Source organism: Bombus pyrosoma, linkage group LG3, assembly GCF_014825855.1.
Source record: "Bombus pyrosoma isolate SC7728 linkage group LG3, ASM1482585v1, whole genome shotgun sequence".
Taxonomy (NCBI): domain Eukaryota; kingdom Metazoa; phylum Arthropoda; class Insecta; order Hymenoptera; family Apidae; genus Bombus; species Bombus pyrosoma.
The window spans coordinates 1,297,612-1,317,116 of NC_057772.1; the positions used below are offsets into that span (position 1 = coordinate 1,297,612).

The 19,505-nt window shown below is 46.6% G+C and overlaps 1 protein-coding gene across 9 annotated transcripts in view; it reads left to right on the top strand.

Annotated features, from left to right (window-relative positions):
- Positions 1-19,409, top strand: part of LOC122578025 — a 127,079-nt gene extending 107,670 nt beyond the window's left edge. For 4 of the 9 annotated variants that reach the window (XM_043749868.1, XM_043749871.1, XM_043749872.1 and 1 more), the window contains 11 exons: positions 9,794-9,881; positions 10,015-10,284; positions 13,359-13,625; positions 13,708-14,046; positions 14,123-14,239; positions 14,374-14,549; positions 14,639-14,927; positions 15,011-15,092; positions 15,173-15,317; positions 15,398-15,587; positions 15,703-19,409. In XM_043749868.1, the coding sequence (XP_043605803.1) occupies positions 9,794-9,881; positions 10,015-10,284; positions 13,359-13,625; positions 13,708-14,046; positions 14,123-14,239; positions 14,374-14,549; positions 14,639-14,927; positions 15,011-15,092; positions 15,173-15,317; positions 15,398-15,587; positions 15,703-15,854 (2,115 nt within the window). In that variant the 3' untranslated portion in view covers positions 15,855-19,409. Of the gene's footprint in view, positions 1-8,863; positions 9,882-10,014; positions 13,161-13,358; positions 13,626-13,707; positions 14,047-14,122; positions 14,240-14,373; positions 14,550-14,638; positions 14,928-15,010; positions 15,093-15,172; positions 15,318-15,397; positions 15,588-15,702 lie in introns of those variants that run through there. The other 5 variants (XR_006320468.1, XM_043749873.1, XM_043749870.1 and 2 more) reach the window with 5 other exon arrangements.
- Positions 19,410-19,505: the final 96 nt, after the last annotated feature.

Sequence of the window (19,505 nt, forward strand, 5' to 3'; positions counted from 1 at the left end):
GACGGAAGAAATCGATGGAAACTCGCCAACTTTGCGAATCGATTCCACGATTTGCCATTCCTAGAATGCAAGTCTACCAGAGATCAACGAGAGATTTATGCGCTCGGTGATTCTGTTTGTGCATCGAGGCGTGACGAAAGTCGTAGAATATGGTGGAAAGACTCGTTGATCGCGAATTCGCCGTCTCTAGCCCGATACGTTGCCTGGTTCGTCCTCGGCAGTCGATCGAAGGGCTATCGGAGGTTCGCGTAGAGAGAGTGACGTGTTTCGTGCGATTGAAATATTACGGCGTTCAGCGGGACGCTTTCGAGGATCGTTCGGAGGAGAACGAAGCTAGCGTTGGCGCGCAGCGTTCACCGCGATGATTAAATTTACATGAAAAACGAAAAGCCCGAAGCTGGCAGGCCGACGTCTCTGCCTCGCGGATGTTACGTCGGCGTTGACGTGGCAGCGTGAAGAGGAGCTGACAAGCTGGAATAGAGTTCTCATCCGTGGATCCGTGCCGGTTCGACGAGCGTTCACCTTTCAAAGTCGATTCTCGTTTCTGTCGACCCGGGAGTATCTCGATCGCGTTGCTCCCTTCCAATTAAAGCGTTTTCTCGTTAATGACCGCGCGCTCCCGTCGCCCTATCGAATAAATCAAGCGAACGCGCGACCCCGAATAACATTCGTGGCAAAAAGTCGACAGCGCGCAACGCTACGAGCGCGTTCAATTAAAATCATAATTAACTCAGAAGCAGCAGGGTCTATTTGCGGGACGAAAGATAATCGGACGTGGATCGAGGTCGAGGCGGACGATAGCGCTAAGCCGATATGATCTTGAGTAAATTCGAAGGCGTAGATCGAAGCGAAGAGGTCGCGGTCGCGGTCGCGCTGCCCCCTCGTATTATTATTCCCGCGGTACGAGAGCGCGCAAGGGAAGCGAAGGGCTTCTTCTCTACCGGGACGAGGTCGTTGCTCCGTGCATCTCTCACCGGCAGAAGGTATAATCATATTTCTTACTGCGTCCCCTTCGTCTATCGACTCCCCTTCGTCCGTCCACTCTTATTTCGTTTACACCGTCTCGCGTGTCTCGAAACGGCCATGAAGACAACTACGATGCAACCGCTAATTACTTCGAAGATTTATCGAGATCAGTTCCCGCGCCTGTGTACCTTCGCCGGATCGATCGTTATCACCGAGCCTTGTGCTTTTCCGTCGGACAACGTTCTCCTCGCGACCAAATCGATCGTAGTCTGCACTTGGCGCGAACGAAGAGTAATTTCTCCCGTTCCCGACGGATGTTGCAAGGTCGATGTTAAAGCGATGTCAAGATCTCGCGGTACGGTTCATTAATTCCTGCGTGTGTACGCGCGGAGGAACTGTCGGAACTAGAACGTCTTCGTTCCTCCGGGCGTGCGTGATATAACTAACTATATACGAGCGTATAGCTCGCCGCGTGCTTTCTCACGGAAGACGAACCCAGATTCCAGAGACGGAACGCGCGATTTATACGATCGACGAAACGGCGGAAAAATCATCGAACTTGGTTCGCGGAGATCGCGACCGTACAGAAGAGCTTCCGTGGAACGAGATCCATTGCACGGTGGAGGATCGAGTCAGCCAGCTCGGCACCGATTTACGTGCCTTCATTGTTTATGAATCTCTTATTCTCCGAAAGGAAATCGCTGCCCGACCGCTCTACCCCCTCCGTCCATCGTCTCATTATTTATGAATCTACTCGCGAGCTACCGTTCGCCGCGGTGCTCGTCGAGATGCACTCGTAAATCAGATCGTTGAAGTTGACCGTTGCAGGGATCGCGGCGTGATAACCCTGCGAATGCCAGGCCAGGCATCCCTCTTCGATCGATGCGATCGCTCCGAGGCTACAGCTACCGACTCTATGTCACTGACCATAATATTCTCGTCGACCGTTTACGATCCGCGCCGAATGGGCGTCTATAGGAAATGGTCCGTGTCGTTAAAAGGAAAATTGAATACTCGCCCGGATGGTTGGCGGAATGGCTGCTGGAACGTGTTCTGTCGCTGCGGAGGGACGCGAGAGGGCGCCACGATTTACGAGCGAACACGTCGTCTTCCCGTTTGACCCGCACCTACGTAACTTCCATCCGCGACTCTCGACGATGAATTTGTTTATCGCGACCGGCGTACATCTGATCTTTACGCTGGCGCGAACGTTCGTTCGCGAAGGGAGGCTGCGTGTCGTGACGGAAAACGCGCTCGTGGTCCAAGTGGCCGTAAGCGTAGACCGAGTCCCGGTTCGGGCTCAGTACTCGCTATCGGCGAGGATCTACCACCGGGTAAAATATGTAAATGACGTAGACCCTGCCGGAAACGACAGGTGGGGCGAAATTAGCCGACGGAAACGACAGTATCGCGGTTTTTAATCTGCCGTGCTCTATCCTCCGCGAATTCCCTTTCGCCTTCGAGCATACGTTTCCACGGAACGCGAGCAACGAACGAGCCCGCTAATCCGCGCTGCTTCGCGCCTCGCTCTTGACCTGTAATTACACCCCGTATTTCCGACATCTTAAACGAATCGATTAATTGCACGAGGTGCTCGATGAATTTGCCGGTCTCTTTCGAAGGACCGATTCTAGACGAGAAAGGTAAAAGTCAGGCAAAAGTATACGTCGAGGCTTCTCTCTCGTTCGAGTTTAAAGATATACGTATAAGGATATATAAGGGCGAAGCTCGAGTAACCTGCGAACGTGTTAGTGTCTTGAGCCAGTGTTGCTGCGTCGTACGAATAAATTATCGAAACGTACCGTGAAATGACCGAACGTACGATTGGAAAAAAGGGTCGATGTAAAATCGATGGACTCGAAGGACTCGTTAGCGAGAAGGCCATCGTGCAGTGATCGCTGTGCGAGAAAGACTACGCGGAAAGACCACGAACGACCATTAATCTAAAGAGCGGAGACGTTGCAAGGAGCATAAATCTGCATGTTGCAGTAGCTGTGCTCGCGCAGCATCTTCCCGCTATCTGTCCAGGACGCACGATCGCGATCGTACGCTCCAAGAGTTTATCTCGATGCGCGAACTAGATTTATCCGGCTAATGTTGGTCCCGTCGTTCTGCCCCGTCGTTTTACACCGCCGTTTTACACCGCCGTTTTACATGGCCGTTTTACACCGCCGTTTTACCCCGTCGAATGGGGACCGCTGAAAATCGTTCGAATTACGTGGGAATACCCAGCGATGGAGAAACGATGCTCAAAAATCTTCGAAAATAATCCCATGAGCAATTTTCTCCAGGCACGTCTCCGCACCGTTACCATCCGCGTAATTTGTCGGTAATAGGCGGTAGATAACCGTCGATCGACACACTTTTCGCGGTGCGGCTACGGCTAGATGGGACGGGAAACAGATACAGAGTGCTTAGGATCAATTTCGAGTCAAAGACCTCGAGAAGCGACTGTGTGCGTTATTCTGTACTCTGTTAGATCATGTCGTATTGCATCAGGTCATTTTACACCCTAGCTTTTTTCAGTCTACGATCCCTACGAAAGGTATTCGTACACCATTGTATTTATTATCGTACTATTTACTTACTAATCAATTAGGTCCAAGTATATTAAATTACGTATCGATTCTTAGTACTTTCGTACGATTGTAAAATTTTGATTCGAGCCACGTTGTTGTCTTGCCTGGCAGTATCAACATCGTTAGAACGTACATACTGTAATAATGAGTAAACTCCGGGTAAAAACAATGTCGCCGCTACGTGTAACCGTCTAACAAAGGCGAAATGGAAATTTACCGGTACCCCGTCGACCAGTAGAAATGAACGAACGCGATCGTAAGGTGACGAGTTCATCAATCTCAATCTCGTGCGATCTTATTAGCGATTTATGCACAGTCTTTAGCGAACCAGTTTGTTACCGAGCGTCTTAGCGAACATTCTCTGTATTTATTAGTTATTTATTAATTATTTTACATACACTTGACGATTTTAACATCGAGTCATGTCGTTGGTTTAAAACCAACCATCCTCCACAATACTACGAAAATGAAACGTAGAATCGAATAAAAAGATGCTTCCTCTTGCCTTCTCCGCGAAACGGTAGCGCGGACTGTGAAAGTTAAATCGCAAATCGCGATGGTTTGGTGGACGGAATAAAAATGCATGCGACGATTCGCTTGTAAACGATTCGACAGACGTTCGTTTTCGGTACCGTGAACGGGAAGGTGTGCCGGGTAATTGATTCTACACGGAACCCAAAGATCCCATCGCGTAATGGCGCGGACGGATCGCCGCGAGTGCTCCGCATAATTCGCCGAGAACAGGCGATCGTGACTTTGTAATTAACCGCCGCCGAGAAGTAGCCGATTCTAATAAATACCGTGATCCGCGCTCTTATCTCGTCTAATGATTAACAATTTACCGGAATCGCTGGATTTAATTAAAACCACATGGAACGCCGACCCCTGTTCCTGCGTCCCCGTGGCGGTCTCGCGAACGCGTCCTTAGGATGCGTGTCTCGTGGTGTAGAATGTCGCTCGATTCGACACAGTGCTCCAACTACAGTCTCGGTTACCAACAGCAAAACCGATTAACTCGGTGCTGGACAGTCTGTTCGCGTAGCCTGCCTCGGGCAATGTTCTCATCCGTTACGAATATCGTCTGCGAAGCATTTTTCAAACGTTCTTCGTGAAGAACGCCGACCACTTTACAAATAGCCGTGGCACGTTAAGTCGCTCGATCGAGCCTTTACGCGCGGTACTCGGTACGTGTCGATGAAAAATTATTGCTATCGCCATCGAGGAGAAAAGATTTCGAGGCAACTGTTGGAAACGCTGAAACGAACGATATCGACGACTAAAAATCCTCTTCTCCCAGCGGGGAAATGGTTTTTCGAGAAATTAATTTGCGGATTGTTTTACGATCGCGCTAGGGAACGAACAACGCGCGGTCGGATTCTAAGATGCGCAAGCTGTACGCTTAGGCAAGAACCTAATTGGAACTATCTACTTGCGAGAGTAATTGCTTACGGTAGCGAGAGAATGCGAAATTATTAAGCCCGCTTTGAAAGCACGATGACGCATAGCAACTGGACGTTCTAAACGCAGAAACAAAACGCAGAAAAATGCACATAAGCGCAATTACATTGCTCATTACCGTTCGTCATTCTCGTTCGAAGGTTCGAAAAAATCGCTGGCGAAAGAACACGTCGCTGAGGATGCGCGTCGCTTATGCATGCAAACGTAATCGCCGCGCACCGTTCGTTCGTTTAACGAACGCCAGATAGATAACCGTTTAATTGCCGCTGTTCGAGTTCGCAGGCTTTTTCTGGGTCGAGGGAGGAAACGCGTGGTTGGCGACCTGTTCAGTATCGACGATTCGATCGGTTTCTGGGTTGGGAACGGCCTCTTATTGCCCTTCCAGGGCCACAGATCTCTAAAACTAGTTCGTTACCGGTGGACGAGTTAATAAGGGGGATAGATTCGCTCAGGGCGATCTCGTCGACGTCCCAAGGATACGACGGGGGAACGCCTCCGCGAGAGTCGAGTGCATTTGTTACGAGATCATTGTGCCTAGTCACGAGGCTGGCCACGAGAAAGCCAAGACAAATGGAAATTCGTGCTCTCCCCGGGACGCCAAGGAGGAGGTCATGATTCACGAAGCGATTTCGAGCGAGAAGAAGGAGAAGGCCCGAGGGTAATCCTGGGGACCCATGCCTTTCATAAACAGGATAATTAACTGACCAGAGCTGCGGCCCGCAACGGTGTCCGAGTCCGGATATCAATTACGCCACTACGAACTATCGGAGGGCCGATTCTACCGATCGTTTCTATACAAACGAATCCAGTGGTGAATCCGAGCTGCTAATATATTATTCCGGCCGATGCTATCCGTTTCGATCACTGCCCGATTCGTTGCAACTTTTCTTAAGTTTCTCACGCTTTCGTTAATCGACGAGTTGTTAATTAACGAAACGATAATAACGGTTGCTTTCAACGAGACTGTTCGCAAATATTAGCGCGTCGTGTCTCCTTTATTCATCGGGCCGAAACTGTTTGTTTCCGTTGCTCGTGATTGATAAAAGACAGATTTTTCTACAAATTAACACGATGTTCAGGCGTGGAAGAGTCAAAGAGTTCAAGTTTTTTAGCTACGTGGAATATTATACGTCCATACACTCGATTACCAATTCGTATATCAATAACGTGCAATTTACATATTTTACCAATTAACCGTCACACTTGTCTTCTTTTCGTGTTTGCTGTTATTCCAGATAAAGTCGTACAATTTTAAGAGACGATATACTTGCGCCCTACTTTTTAATCTGTTCGACGTTTGACTTTCTTCAACGTAAAGACAGTACGTTCGCGTTTTGCACTTCAGTATCTCCCTTGCAGGGCCATTTTTCTAAATCGGCTGCGTGCAATGTACTTACATACATAATCTTCGCGTGTTGCTCGTAAATTTACGGAACGTTTGAGACGCGCAATTCTTATTGTTCCCTGTCGAGTAATCGTGGCGGAGCAGTCGGTTCTGTTTGTCATGGAAACGTAGCCACGATTACAGCCGAGAATATAGCCGAGATAGCGTTTATTAAAGACGATATCCTTCGTAAAAGCGGAGGGCTAAGAACGAGGGGTCCGGAAGCGGCGTCGTTCGCGGAACGAAATACCGGAAGCCACTCTCTATGCTGGCAGGGCCTTGAAAAGCCGTGGAACATCTCGCGAGAACTCGTCGGCCAGGTTTCTCGCTCGTATCGCCGGTAGGGACCGGTTGTGACGTAAAGGTCAGGGATACGTGTGCACACGAAACGACTTTTCCTGCGGGTGGAACGCGAGTTAGGACAGTTCGCACGTCTGCTTTCAGCTGTTTCTCCCGTCTACACCTTTCGATCTTTCTTTCTTCCTTTAACGATAAAACATACAACTATAGGAGTTCGCAAAAGATCAGAGGAAATCTTCGAGGAGAATTTGAACGAGTTGAGAGATTAGCTGGAACCCTGCGAAAAGCTTAAGGAGGTGCCGCAACGCGAAAGCGTCGAAAGCTGACGCTGCGAAAATACATCTCTATGATCCCTCCAAATGAGAATAGGGAGAAGCCAATTTACATATGCAAATTCGTAGATTCTCTCCGTTATCTATGATTCCTCGTATGATTCGTATATGTTGAAGGTCACCGCTTTTAAGAAAACTCTACATCTGGTCTTTTTAGCTTTCTAAAGCACCGAAGCCATCGACAGCGTATAGACAAAAGACTGCGACGGAGGCAGACCATAAACAGTGGACAGGCGACGTTGGCTTCGGGGTTTTTCAGTTATAGAGTAACACTGCTAGCGTGCGGGTCTGGACCAGCTCAAATTATTATTCCATTCTTGTACTTTTCACTTCTGTATTTAAAATATATTTTTCTATCTTATAATTTATCCACCCGTCTCTCTCATTATACATCTAATAACCTCAACGGTATATCAGGAATTTGTGTTCGAATTACCGAATTCTATCGATCAGAATTCGTTAAATCGGGCAATAACTGAAATTTCATTCGGATAAACGGGGTTCTGTGTTAGAGCGAAGGAACCTTGCCTCTCCGATAGGAAATCAAAGTTATATGTCTCGGAGCGTTGCCACATGTGGAAGGAAATGTCCCGGTTGTTTGGTGGTGACGTGTTACGCGACACGTGTGACGCTAGCACTTGGACTGTCCCATACTCGAGATGAAAGTAACGCAGTGTCGAACGGTAACGCGATAAAGTACCGCGTTCCCCTCGATACCGACGTTCCTAGAAAACCCAGTGTTCTCAGATAACTCGGTAACCAGCCGCGCGCCGGAAGAAAACCGCGCTTCTTCTCTCGGTTTCTTTCGCGGCGACCGCAACGAGAACATTAATCTTCGTAACAGTGCATCAACCCGTCCGCCAAGAGAAACACGCGCATTCCTCGTTGTTAGCGGGTGCAACTTCGCAACGCTCGCAACTTTATCGCAAATGTCAGAAAGAAATTGGCGAATCTGCAAAATCAAATACGCATCTTCGAGTCGTAGGCGCAGAATCGGTGTACTCTCGGCGATTCTCGACAGCGATTCGCGACACGTTCGATGCGATTTCTACGTACAATAATCGTTAATTCCGACAAACGACTAACGACATCGTTTCGACCGATACAGATAGATCCTTACGAGTATATGCGATTCGATCGTTCGTACGACAGGACACGGGCAATTCGCCGGTACACGTATCCACCACTGCAACCATAGTCTAAAACGTGTGTACAACGAAGAGATTGAAATCGATTGCATCGAAGCTCGAAACCCGTCGTCACGGGGCGGTCTGGGGGAGGAGACAAGAAAGAAACGAAGAAGAGGAGTAGGTGGGGATCCAGGCTGAACCTTTGACCTCGGTGCAAGACACGACAAAGCTCTCCTCCTCTGTTACACGGTCCTCGGCTATTGCAGGCTCGATGACCTCGAACCGAGGCTACGAAACACCGCGAAGCCTAGACTCCATCCTTCGAGGTCCTAACGCGCCGTTATCGCATTACGTTCGTTTCAGCTCGAGCGATCTCGCGTCATTTACGTGCTGGCGCAATTACTAGAGGGCACGTCGCACGACGCTGAAACGTGTACGCCGAATCCCTTGGATTTTAGCGGAGGCGAACCAACAACTCGCGTTTCAATCGCGCTTCGAACGAAGATAACCGACGGATGAACCACGGGTGAACGAACCAGCTGCTCGCTCGAGGCAATAACCACGTTTCGAACGATCGTTCGAGGAGGAAACGAGTCGGTTGATTTTGGAAGGATCTAACCAACACGCGGGAAACGAAAATGAACGGCGATCGGCGTAATGACCGGTCTCGAAGCAGGATTTACGTGCTCTCGAAGCAGGATTCCGGAGATCAAGAGAGAAGAAGAACCTAGAACAAACCTGCGAAATGGCGAGCCTTACACGGCAGCCTACTGTAAGTATCGCTGGATCGCTCAATCGACCGGCAGGAAAAACGAGGATCAAGTGGAAGGGGGAGGCGAACGATCGCGGACGCGCTATCCTCGCTGGAAGATGAAGAAAGAGAAATAGAGGGAAACAGAAGAGGAAGGGAAGAGAAGCTGGGTAGATACAGGAGAGAAGAAATAGGGAGGTGGAAAGGGAGCAAAAACCGAAGGAAAGAAGAAATCCAGGAAGCAGTCAGTTGTTGAAACACGAGCAAAAGGTACACGGGAAGCCGGTGACTTGCGTGCTTCCCGACCAGCTTGCACGGGCGAATTACTCGACCGACGCCAGCAATCTTGAACGACTTCCTCGAGCTGAGATCGTCTCTTAACACTTTTATGAACGGACTGGCTCGACGAGCGGCTATCGACTTCCAACGATTTATTCTTCGCTGGATTGATTTACGAACACTGCGCGCCTGCCCGTGGAAAACGAGTTATCGGGAACCTCTCACCTCTCGCCTTTTACCTCTTATCTCTTATCTCTCGCCCCTCTAGCGTATGCCATCGACGTTTTGCCGATACAAAAGGGTCGAAAAGAAAGAGGTCGCCTGGCAAACCGACCGCGTTACGCGCTACGGCAGTAAACGAATTTCAAATTCACGCCATCGATTAGATGCTCGTTTGACTCGTCTTGGAACGAGCGGAACTTCGCTCGGTGAACTATTTTAAACGCGCAAACGTTTCATTACTCTGTCTGTCCCTGTTACACGCGCGCAACATTCATTAAACGACTCGCATAGGAGCGGAGGCACCTTGGGAACGAAGGACGAGCACGAGAGAATCGAGCTGAGCGCGAGGGGGTAATTGCGCTTCTAACCGATATCCATTGCTTCTGTTCCAGATGGGCTCGTCCGCGATCGGTACGATGGCGACTGTGGTCGCTGGCGTCACGCTGCTGGCTTTCGCCACCGTCGCTCACGCTGCTCTAGGTAAGTGTACCTATACGCCTCTGTTAGTCTCTTGAAAGTACCGAACGAGATGGTCGAGAACCACTTGTAAACAAGTAATTCCAGTTACGCCGTTCCTTGCAACGTTTTCAAAGGAGTCGCGTTCACGTTTCAGCTAGGACAGCGTTCGAGAAGCTGACAGACTACGATTACCGCGGAACGACGTACTACAGCGTGAGGAACCTGTCTTTGTACGAGTGTCAGGGCTGGTGCCGCGAGGAGTCCGAGTGTCAGGCGGCGGCGTTCTCGTTCGTCGTAAATCCTTTGGCGCCGATGCAGGACACCCTGTGCCAACTGCAGAACGAGACAGCGGCAACGAATCCCGCGGCACAGCCGCAGAGAGCTGCGAACATGTACTACATGACGAAGCTTCAGATCAGATCAGGTGAGCGGACTCGACCAACAACGCGCTTCGAAGCTTCGTAACGCGAGAGATCGATCGAACACGGCCGAGAGAACGGCTGCTAAATGCTATTAGGAGCATTTTTCTCGATCAAAGAGTCCACAATGCTCGCGCACCTGTCTAGAAGATTCGACCTTGAGCAGCTGATACTCTCCGGAATAATCGAGCCACCAGCACGTCTGCTTTAACGAATATTAATACACTGTTACCTTCGGTCCTAGTCTTCTACCTCGCACCAGACGGTAAACTCTTTGGAGAGGTCGGTGAGAGAACAAAAAAGACCAGCAGGACGTCGGGCTGCAGGTCGAAGTAAAATCCCGCAATATAAGCGGCACTGCCGGAAAGGAAACAGGCAAAGAGAGGGACCGGGTACGGTAATCTGGGTTTAAACGCTAGTGGCAAAGTCGTCTGGGGGCAGGTAGATGCGCAAATAAGCGCAGATACCAGTAGCCGTTACCCGGTAACCTAACACAATATCGTGGAAACAACGACGCCAGATCTTTTCTTTGCCGGATTTCGTCTGTTCTTAAACTTCCATCTTTTTCAGAATTAAAAATAAAGAAAGAAAGGATGAAGTCGAACGAAAGATCGAAATTGACAAAAATACAACAAGAAGAACGCGAAACTGAATTTTAATGAAACGTTCCTAACATCTAAACGTACAGTGCACTCGTCCGTTGTTCGTCGTACTCGAGAAACGAGCATGGAGGAGCTGCCAAACCCCTAGACTCTAATGCAAAAGCCGCATCCTGCGTGGCTATAGGCGGTCAAATTTTTCCCAAGGAAAGGTACGATTTTACAGAAAGAGCAAATCGGATGGCAGTAAACTACCTAAAAGATTTATCGGTACCTTTCGGATAGTACGGAAAATACCTTAAGGTTGCTGTTATAAACAGGTACCTGCAGCCACTTCTAAAGTGTCGAAAAGATCCCAGGGGCGTCTAAGGAACCTCTAATATTAGTTTAACGAGCCTGCTGGTACGTCCGATAACGCCAACTATCTTGACACGATCGTAAAATTCACAACGACGAGTCCTCGGACACTCTCGGCGATACCCTCCAGGTTTAGACCTGAGTCACGCTTCGAAGGACAATGCACATGAAATCGTTCGTTTCCTCAAAACGCGCCAACACTTTTTAAGCGCTTTGTCGTCCTTACGATACATTGATGATCCTGTTCACTGCATAGAAAATAGGATAATACAACGAATAGTCTGTGAATGTTAATGCGTATTCATATTTTATAGAATTTATAACTAGAGAAACTGAACGTAAATAGAGATCTGTTTCATCTACTAAATATCTTGCTCGCGTCTATAAAAGAAGAAGCGATCGTGAAGCGAAGAAAATTTAGTAGCGACTTTTAGTATCGAAACGACACGCTTCTCAGCTGGTAACTTCCGTTCGAAATCCTTCCTCTCTTAAAATAACCGAGAACAGACGAAACAGACCTCCGTCATCGAGGTCTCGACACGTTAAGAATTTGCATGGGCGCGGTCGATCGGCCTCTCGACGACAGAAACTCGAACGTAAGCACTTGGCTCGTGCAAAATTTTACGCAACGAGCCCCGTTCCGTTCCCGTATCCCAAAGTATAATTCGAGAAAATAAAGCAACCCGCAACGGCGATTAATTTTAGCGAATTCGCGTGAGTCACAGATAACAGAGTTCAACGTCGGTTCACTCTGTATACAAAATATTTTCAGCGAATAAAAATTACCGCCCGTTTCCTCGTCTGTATCGTTGTACGCGCGTTTCAGTCGTCTGAAAATAGCGAGCGACTGAAAACAAGCGGCCGGCGTATTTTTAAACATTCCAACTGTAATATTCGTGGCGCGATTGCAATTAAATTCGTGTTTAATTCTTTCCACTCCTGGGAAACCTTTACCGATGAATGATCGGATTGCGTGGTCGTGATGAAACCAAAAATGAATGAATAAATAAATCAGAAGGTGTAAAAAGTCTAAAAAACAAAAAAAAAATATGGAACAATTATATTCCATAGGACGTCATTGTCGAAGAAACGAGGCTAATATATCGGCTGGTATATTTCGATGGTCGTCGATCGATCGTACGAAACGAGGAATTCGCTCGACCATGGTGAATCATCGGTGTGGTCGTGACGCGTCGATTCGTTGGCATCGGTCCCCGGTGTTCGTCGACATTAGCGCCGGTTTCGAGGGCGGAACAAAAGAAATTGGAACGGTCGGCCGGTCCTCGACGAAGTGTATTCTCGTTTCTCGGCTGAAAGTCGCGCGGTCGTGCGTCACGAAGCGGCGGATCGTTCCATCTGCCAAGTCACATGTTCTCCACTCGTGATTTCGGCATCGCGGCAACGCGCGCGCGCTTCAACTCGTGCCCGTCTCGCGGCCGTCACGCTCGCGTGATCGGCCAACCGAGAAATTCGCCACACTTCCTCGGACTGGCCGGATATAGTATAACTGTTCCTCGATCGACGATCCGTGCCCCGAGCGTACGCCTCGCATTCTTTTCGTTTTTCACGCAGCCGTGCTTCCCTCTCGACGAATGCGAATTACCATAATTCACGGACGTTGTCCTGTCCTACACGCCACTCCGTATCTGCTTTGGAGCTAAAAATAAGAACAACCTTGAAGTGGCCTTGACTTTCAGAAAATAGTTCGAAAGAGGAATCTCGAGCAATTCGTAGAAATATTATTTACACTGTGGACTGCGGACGCTTTGTTAATAGGACTCCTGAAGTTTGAAATGTTGCAATGTCGAGGATGCCAACGTCGATCGTTTCTCGCGTAGCTACAGGTGTCGATATATGAGGCTCGTGTGGCATACTCGAGCGTTACGTAAGGAAGAACTCCCAGCAGGCTGCATGTGCTTCATCAGGTGTGCAAACGTCGCGTCTGCGGTCAGGCGTACGCACGTGCTCTACCACTCTATAAACAAAAACATTTCGCTCGTTATAAAATTATACAACGACGATATGGCACGAGACACTGTTCCCCTCGGGTCTCTTTTTAATTTCCTCTACTTGAAATTGGAACGTTCTTAACGTTTCTTCGCTTTCTCATCCAACTTTTTCAGAGAACGTCTGCCTGCGACCATGGTCCTTCGAGCGTGTTCCAAACAAGATGATTCGTGGCCTGGACAATGCTTTGATCTACACATCGACGAAAGAGGCTTGTCTCGCGGCTTGTCTGAACGAGCATCGATTCACCTGCCGTTCCGTCGAATACAACTACGTAACTTTACAATGTCATTTGAGCGATTCCGATCGGAGAACGACCGGCCAGTATGTGCAATTTGTAGACGCCCAGGGCGTGGATTATTTCGAAAATCTATGCCTGAAAGGTACGATACAACAGACGTTCGTATATCAAAATATGTCGTACGAATCGACGAGAAAAGTTACTCAAGATATCGCAATTTTCAGGTAAAGAAGCGTGCAAGTCGCAGAGGAACTTTCAGATGCCACGAATCGGAGTGGCCGATGATAAGGTCGCGCAATACGCGGGATTGCATTATTACACGGACAAAGAGCTGCAGGTTCAGAGTGAATCCGCGTGTAGGTTGGCTTGCGAAATTGAGAACGAGTTCCTCTGTAGATCTTTCCTCTATCGCGGTGCTCCTCAGGGATCGGCTTACAATTGTCAGTTATTCCATCTGGATCACTGGACTCTTCCTGATGGGCCTTCCACGTACCTGAATGCGGAACGACCTCTGATCGATAACGGGGAAAGAGTTGGAACTTATTTCGAGAATTATTGCGAAAGTAAGAGAGAAACTTCAAATTTCCGTTGTATTTCTAGCATCGAGCCCATGTTCGATATACTTAAATTGATCCACAGAGGGTACAGGACCATTAGCGGATCCGCCAGTCGTTTTCGAGACCACGGAAGACCCCACTATCAATAACCTCACGAGAAACGACATAAACTGCGATAAAACTGGTACCTGTTACGACGGTATGTACATATTAAACGGACATTAACTAAGGAAGGAATATGCTATTAATCGATTGAAAAATAACAAAGTATTGCTCAGAGCTATCCTCGTTATCGCGAACTTGAAAATAACGGATCGTAAAATATTATTGCAGTATCGGTGGACTGTAAAGACACGCGTATTGCCGTCCAAGTTCGTACGAACAAGCCGTTTAATGGTCGCATTTACGCTCTCGGCCGTTCGGAGACCTGCAACATTGATGTGATTAATAGCGATCTCTTCAGGCTCGACCTGACCATGAGTGGGCAGGACTGTAACACCCAGAGCGTGGTAAGTGATTGGTATTACCCGTTCACACTCTGGCCATGTATCCGCTCGAGTCGTTAAATCCTGTTCAAACTCTCTGTTCACTATGGCAGCGTGACGGTTTTCAGACTGGCATCTACTCCAACACGGTCGTCCTCCAGCATCATTCCGTGGTGATGACCAAGGCGGACAAAATTTACAAAGTGAAGTGCACTTACGACATGTCCTCCAAAAATATCACATTCGGGATGATGCCTATCAGGGACCCGGAAATGATAAGTATCACCAGCGCGCCGGAAGCCCCTCCACCAAGGATCCGCATTCTCGACAGCAGGTCCAGGGAAGTCGAGACTGTTCGTATCGGAGACAAGCTAACATTCAGAATCGAAATCCCGGAAGATAGTGAGTTTTTATCGTCGTTTTACGTCGGGATGCATCGATTTTGATGTTTCTGATCGTGACCTTCGCTTTTTTCCGATCCATAGCTCCCTACGGAATTTTCGCAAGAAGTTGCGTCGCCATGGCCAAAGACTCGAAAAGTACCTTCCAGATCATCGATGACGAAGGGTTGGTACAATTTTTGTACGCAGAAAATATTGTCGCAATAATTAATAAGTTACTTGAACAAGTAATTATTTCATTTTCAGATGTCCAGTAGATCCGTCCATCTTTCCGAGCTTCACGCCCGACGGAAACGCTCTTCAATCTGTCTACGAGGCATTTAGATTCACCGAGTCTTACGGTGTGATCTTCCAGTGCAACGTCAAGTACTGTTTGGGACCGTGCGAACCGGTGATTGAACGAACATCGAACATAATTTATATATCTACATGTTTCGTCGACGGCTAACGAAGATGTGCAATTGATTATAGGCTGTCTGCGAATGGGGACGAGAGTCGGTGGAATCATGGGGTAAGAGGCGTCGAAGAAGCATCGCGAATGCCACTGAGGAGAAAGCAGAGGACATGACGTTGTCTCAGGAAATCCTTGTACTTGATTTTGGCGACGAGAAACAGTCTGACTTCTTGAAGAGCGACGCCAGTATAGACTTCAACGAAGCCGGTAATCGTACAAGAGACGATTTCAGTTGTCTTGAAATTTTCGTTTATTTTTGGAATTATTTCGATATATTACAAAGGATATTATTTTCTAAAGAATATTTATTTTCATTTTCCAGATAAAACGGTAACCATAATAGAGCCCTGTCCAACGAAGACTTCGGTACTTATTCTAGGAGTGACGTGCGCCCTGTTGGTTCTCATTTACATTTCCACGATCTTTTGTTACTACATGAAGAAATGGCTGTCACCTCGCAAGATGATGCCCTGAAAAATTCCCACCTAGGCTGAGGACCCACCGAGATGCTCAGGTGGTGACGAAAGAAGCGACGAGGAAAACTCCAGATAAAGTGCAAACTCACCTCGCGTAACGCGTCATACGTGTTACAGGATAGCATGCGGTGAACCCGATGGACACGTGTTCGTGTAGACGCATGGAAAATTTGCAGTTTCGCGCTGTCATTCTCGATATTACTCACGGTTCGCGGCTCTCTCACAAAGCTAGCAGCTGTGCGGTAAAAACATTCGTGTTTCCATACGGGCTACGCGAACATATTTTTCATTCAGACGACGCGGTTTCGGGTTTGTCGCGATGCTTCGTTACTATCGAGGACTTATCATTTATACATTAGGCGAGAACACGATATTCGAACGTTGCGTTTAACTCGTGAAGCAATTTAATTAATCGCGGTACAGATGCCCCTTACCCTCGAAGCTTCCAAGCATAATTCACGATGAATGTAACGTTAGAAAGGCGAGGCAAAATTAAACAGAAGAGGAAAAACAAAAGGAGTATCTCTAAAAAAAGAAAGCTAAATCGAAGATCTATTGTTCGCCGTTAAATCGAGGACTTGCACATGGCGGAAGTCACAGGTCGGTTATGCAACGCTCTGAAGAAAATCATTTCATTGATGATGTTAAAGCACACTCATTATAGAACACTTTAAATATAATTTCACACGGACACGCGACATTAAACGATGTGGCGTGTGACGAGAATCACGAGGCTCGCCGCTTGTGCAACGCCTCGAAAGGGGGATTAGTTTTACATACAGCTGAGGATCGATGTCGTATACAACGACAGAGGTAGATACGTTGGTTTCAGAATATCTTACGGGACAAGCTCTACACTTACGCATTTTACGTCTGACATTCCACTCATTTATACATAATATTTATCATACATATCGGATCTTTTAGATCGCATGGGTCGAAGATCGCAGGGATCTTGCGTGCAATATTTCGTAGGGAGTCGCGGAACATCCATTTTCTCGACAACGATGAAACTATGGGAAGTAAAGGAATCACGCCTCGCGTGGACGTCCCTCTGACGTCGTGTTCCTCGTATCGAGAAAAGAAATGATACATTTGATCGAGGATCGTCGATTGGACGAAAATTGTTCCCCGATCCGCGATTACTACGTTCTTTTCACTAAGAACAACCAGGGACACCCTGACGACAAACGTTGTAATAAGTACACTTTATTTAAGGACATCTTAGACACAGCTAACTGTCTTATCTCTTAAGGGCTACTTCTGATCGGGTTGCAAGGGAAATAAGGTGTAACGAGCGACAATTCTTTCCCCCTTCGTTTGCTCGATACAATCTCTGTGAACTTTTCAGGTTGTTGCCGAACGAGATAGGTTTCTCCTCGATCAAATATCCGTCGGCACGGCCCTAGCCACATTTTATATCCCACGGAAATCTACTTATAACCCGTATCAAGACTAGCGATATTTAAAGGTTCACGCTTCACTAACGTTTCTAACGATACAACTAGCGTTTAAGGTAGAAAATAAACGAAGCATGTAAGCATAGGTAGAAGCAAGAACAAAAGAACGAACGAGAAAGAGCATTTTTTCATCACGATTAATAGATACGCCGTTAAAGTCATACTGGCGCCTTTATCGACCGCTCAAAACTGTCTTCCTTGTTTTTATGTAATCAACTATCAGGATCTTTGAAAAATTACAGTTACCGTGGCAGTACAAAAACACGAACGGTAAATTCAACGTCCCCAGTAATTGGAAGATTAATGCACGAAGTCTAGCATGAACTCCGATCACGAAATTGAAATTGATGAGAATGTTGATCGCTCGAAACAAACTGCGAGAAACACCGAGCTTTCGGGATTATTAGGTGCAGGTACTTTGATCCTCGATATCGAATCACAGATATTCCAATACTGAATCACAGTAAATTTCTATTCCATCGTAGTTATAGGTCGTTGAAACAAATGACACCATCGCTCCAAAATGACAGATACAAGTAAATCGTTTTAATGAAAATTTTGTGTAGGATCGATGTTGAAACATTTTAAATTTAATAAAGCCCAAATGATCCATATCTTACGTAATTCACACGCATAAAGAATTATATATCAATCATAAAGTGGATGAAATATTAGCAACATTGATCGTACTTCCGTATAAATTACATCAAATATTCTCGAAGCATTGCTTCAGAGGATCGAAAAAGAAGAGGGAAGGGACAATACACTTGCAACAAGCATCCATAAACTTTCTCCGTATGTCATTCTTAATTGTTCCTGACTTCGTCTATCGGCGTGATGATTAAAGTGGATTTTAAAAAGGGTCGAATCTCAAGGGTAGAAATGGAAAAATACAAATGTATATATTATTGGATCGTAATAGGTATTGAGATGAAGACATACATACACGCATCAATATCACATGTATTTGTACTCTATTTATGTACGCGAATGTTCTAATAATTAAACGAAGATCAATTTCCAAAACACCCTGTTCCTCTTTCTTTCTGTTCGACGGTTAATGATTCGCGGTTACGTTACGCGTATTGCTGTTAGATTGATAGAAATAATCTGATAAATTAGTGATAAAATTTCACAGATCTCCATTGCAATATGCGTTCGAAATCGCTATCGGCAATCGCACCACGAGATTCCTCAACAACCAGACGTGTAAACAAATTAAAACAATTGGTCGACGGCCAACGATCGGCTCGAACTTGTGATTAATCGAGCTGTGTAGAAGCACGTATTAAAGATGCACGTGTGTGAGTTTATTATTGCGACAAGTAATAATATGAATCACTTGATACGGTTGCTGTCGATGAATAGTCAGTTGACTCTAGATAAAAATAATTGCGGAATTTTTATCTAAAAATAGACTGCAATTGCATCCATCGAAAACATATTTTTAAATCTTCTCTGTAACGTTAACGTAAATCGTTCGATCGAATTTTTTAAATTTGCCAGCTAAGCGTCGAGTGAATTAAATGAAAAACGTATTTATCCTTAATCGAGAACAAATTGTAATCGACGTGTAAATTTCAACGTATCCGGTGTATTGTAGACGTTCCGCAGAACTGCATATCGATGACGAGTCATGTTTTAATGAGGTTTCAAAGGCTAGCATTAATCGATAACAAATTTAACGAGCTTAACTGCTCTCGACCCTCGAAGACAGCGGTTATCTAAACGATAGATATTTTCAGCCGCTTGTTAAAAGAGATTTTGCAATACCAATGAAACGACTGAATCATTTGAACGGCGAACGAATATCATTGGCCACATTTAACTTCATGGTTAGTCTAATTTGAGGATTAAAAGTGCATTTGAAAACGCTGAAGTAACATGAGCGGTCCTAAACAGTTCAGTGAGATTAAAAAAACTCTACTATACATCGATACGCGTAAACGCCGCAAGAAAATAAATGGATCGATAATATCAATAAATCAAAAAAGTGAGAAAAGAATTGAATGAAAAACAGGATCAAAAGTAACATTCAAACGTCGATAAAGCAAATAACGGATAATACGTGGCTTTTTAATCCTTTAATTTTTTACCGCTCGGTCGATAAAGCAAATCGCGGGGCGGTAACCATCGAGGTCAGAGGGAGACTACAACCGTAGCGATCCCCGTGTTCGAATTCAAGGTTT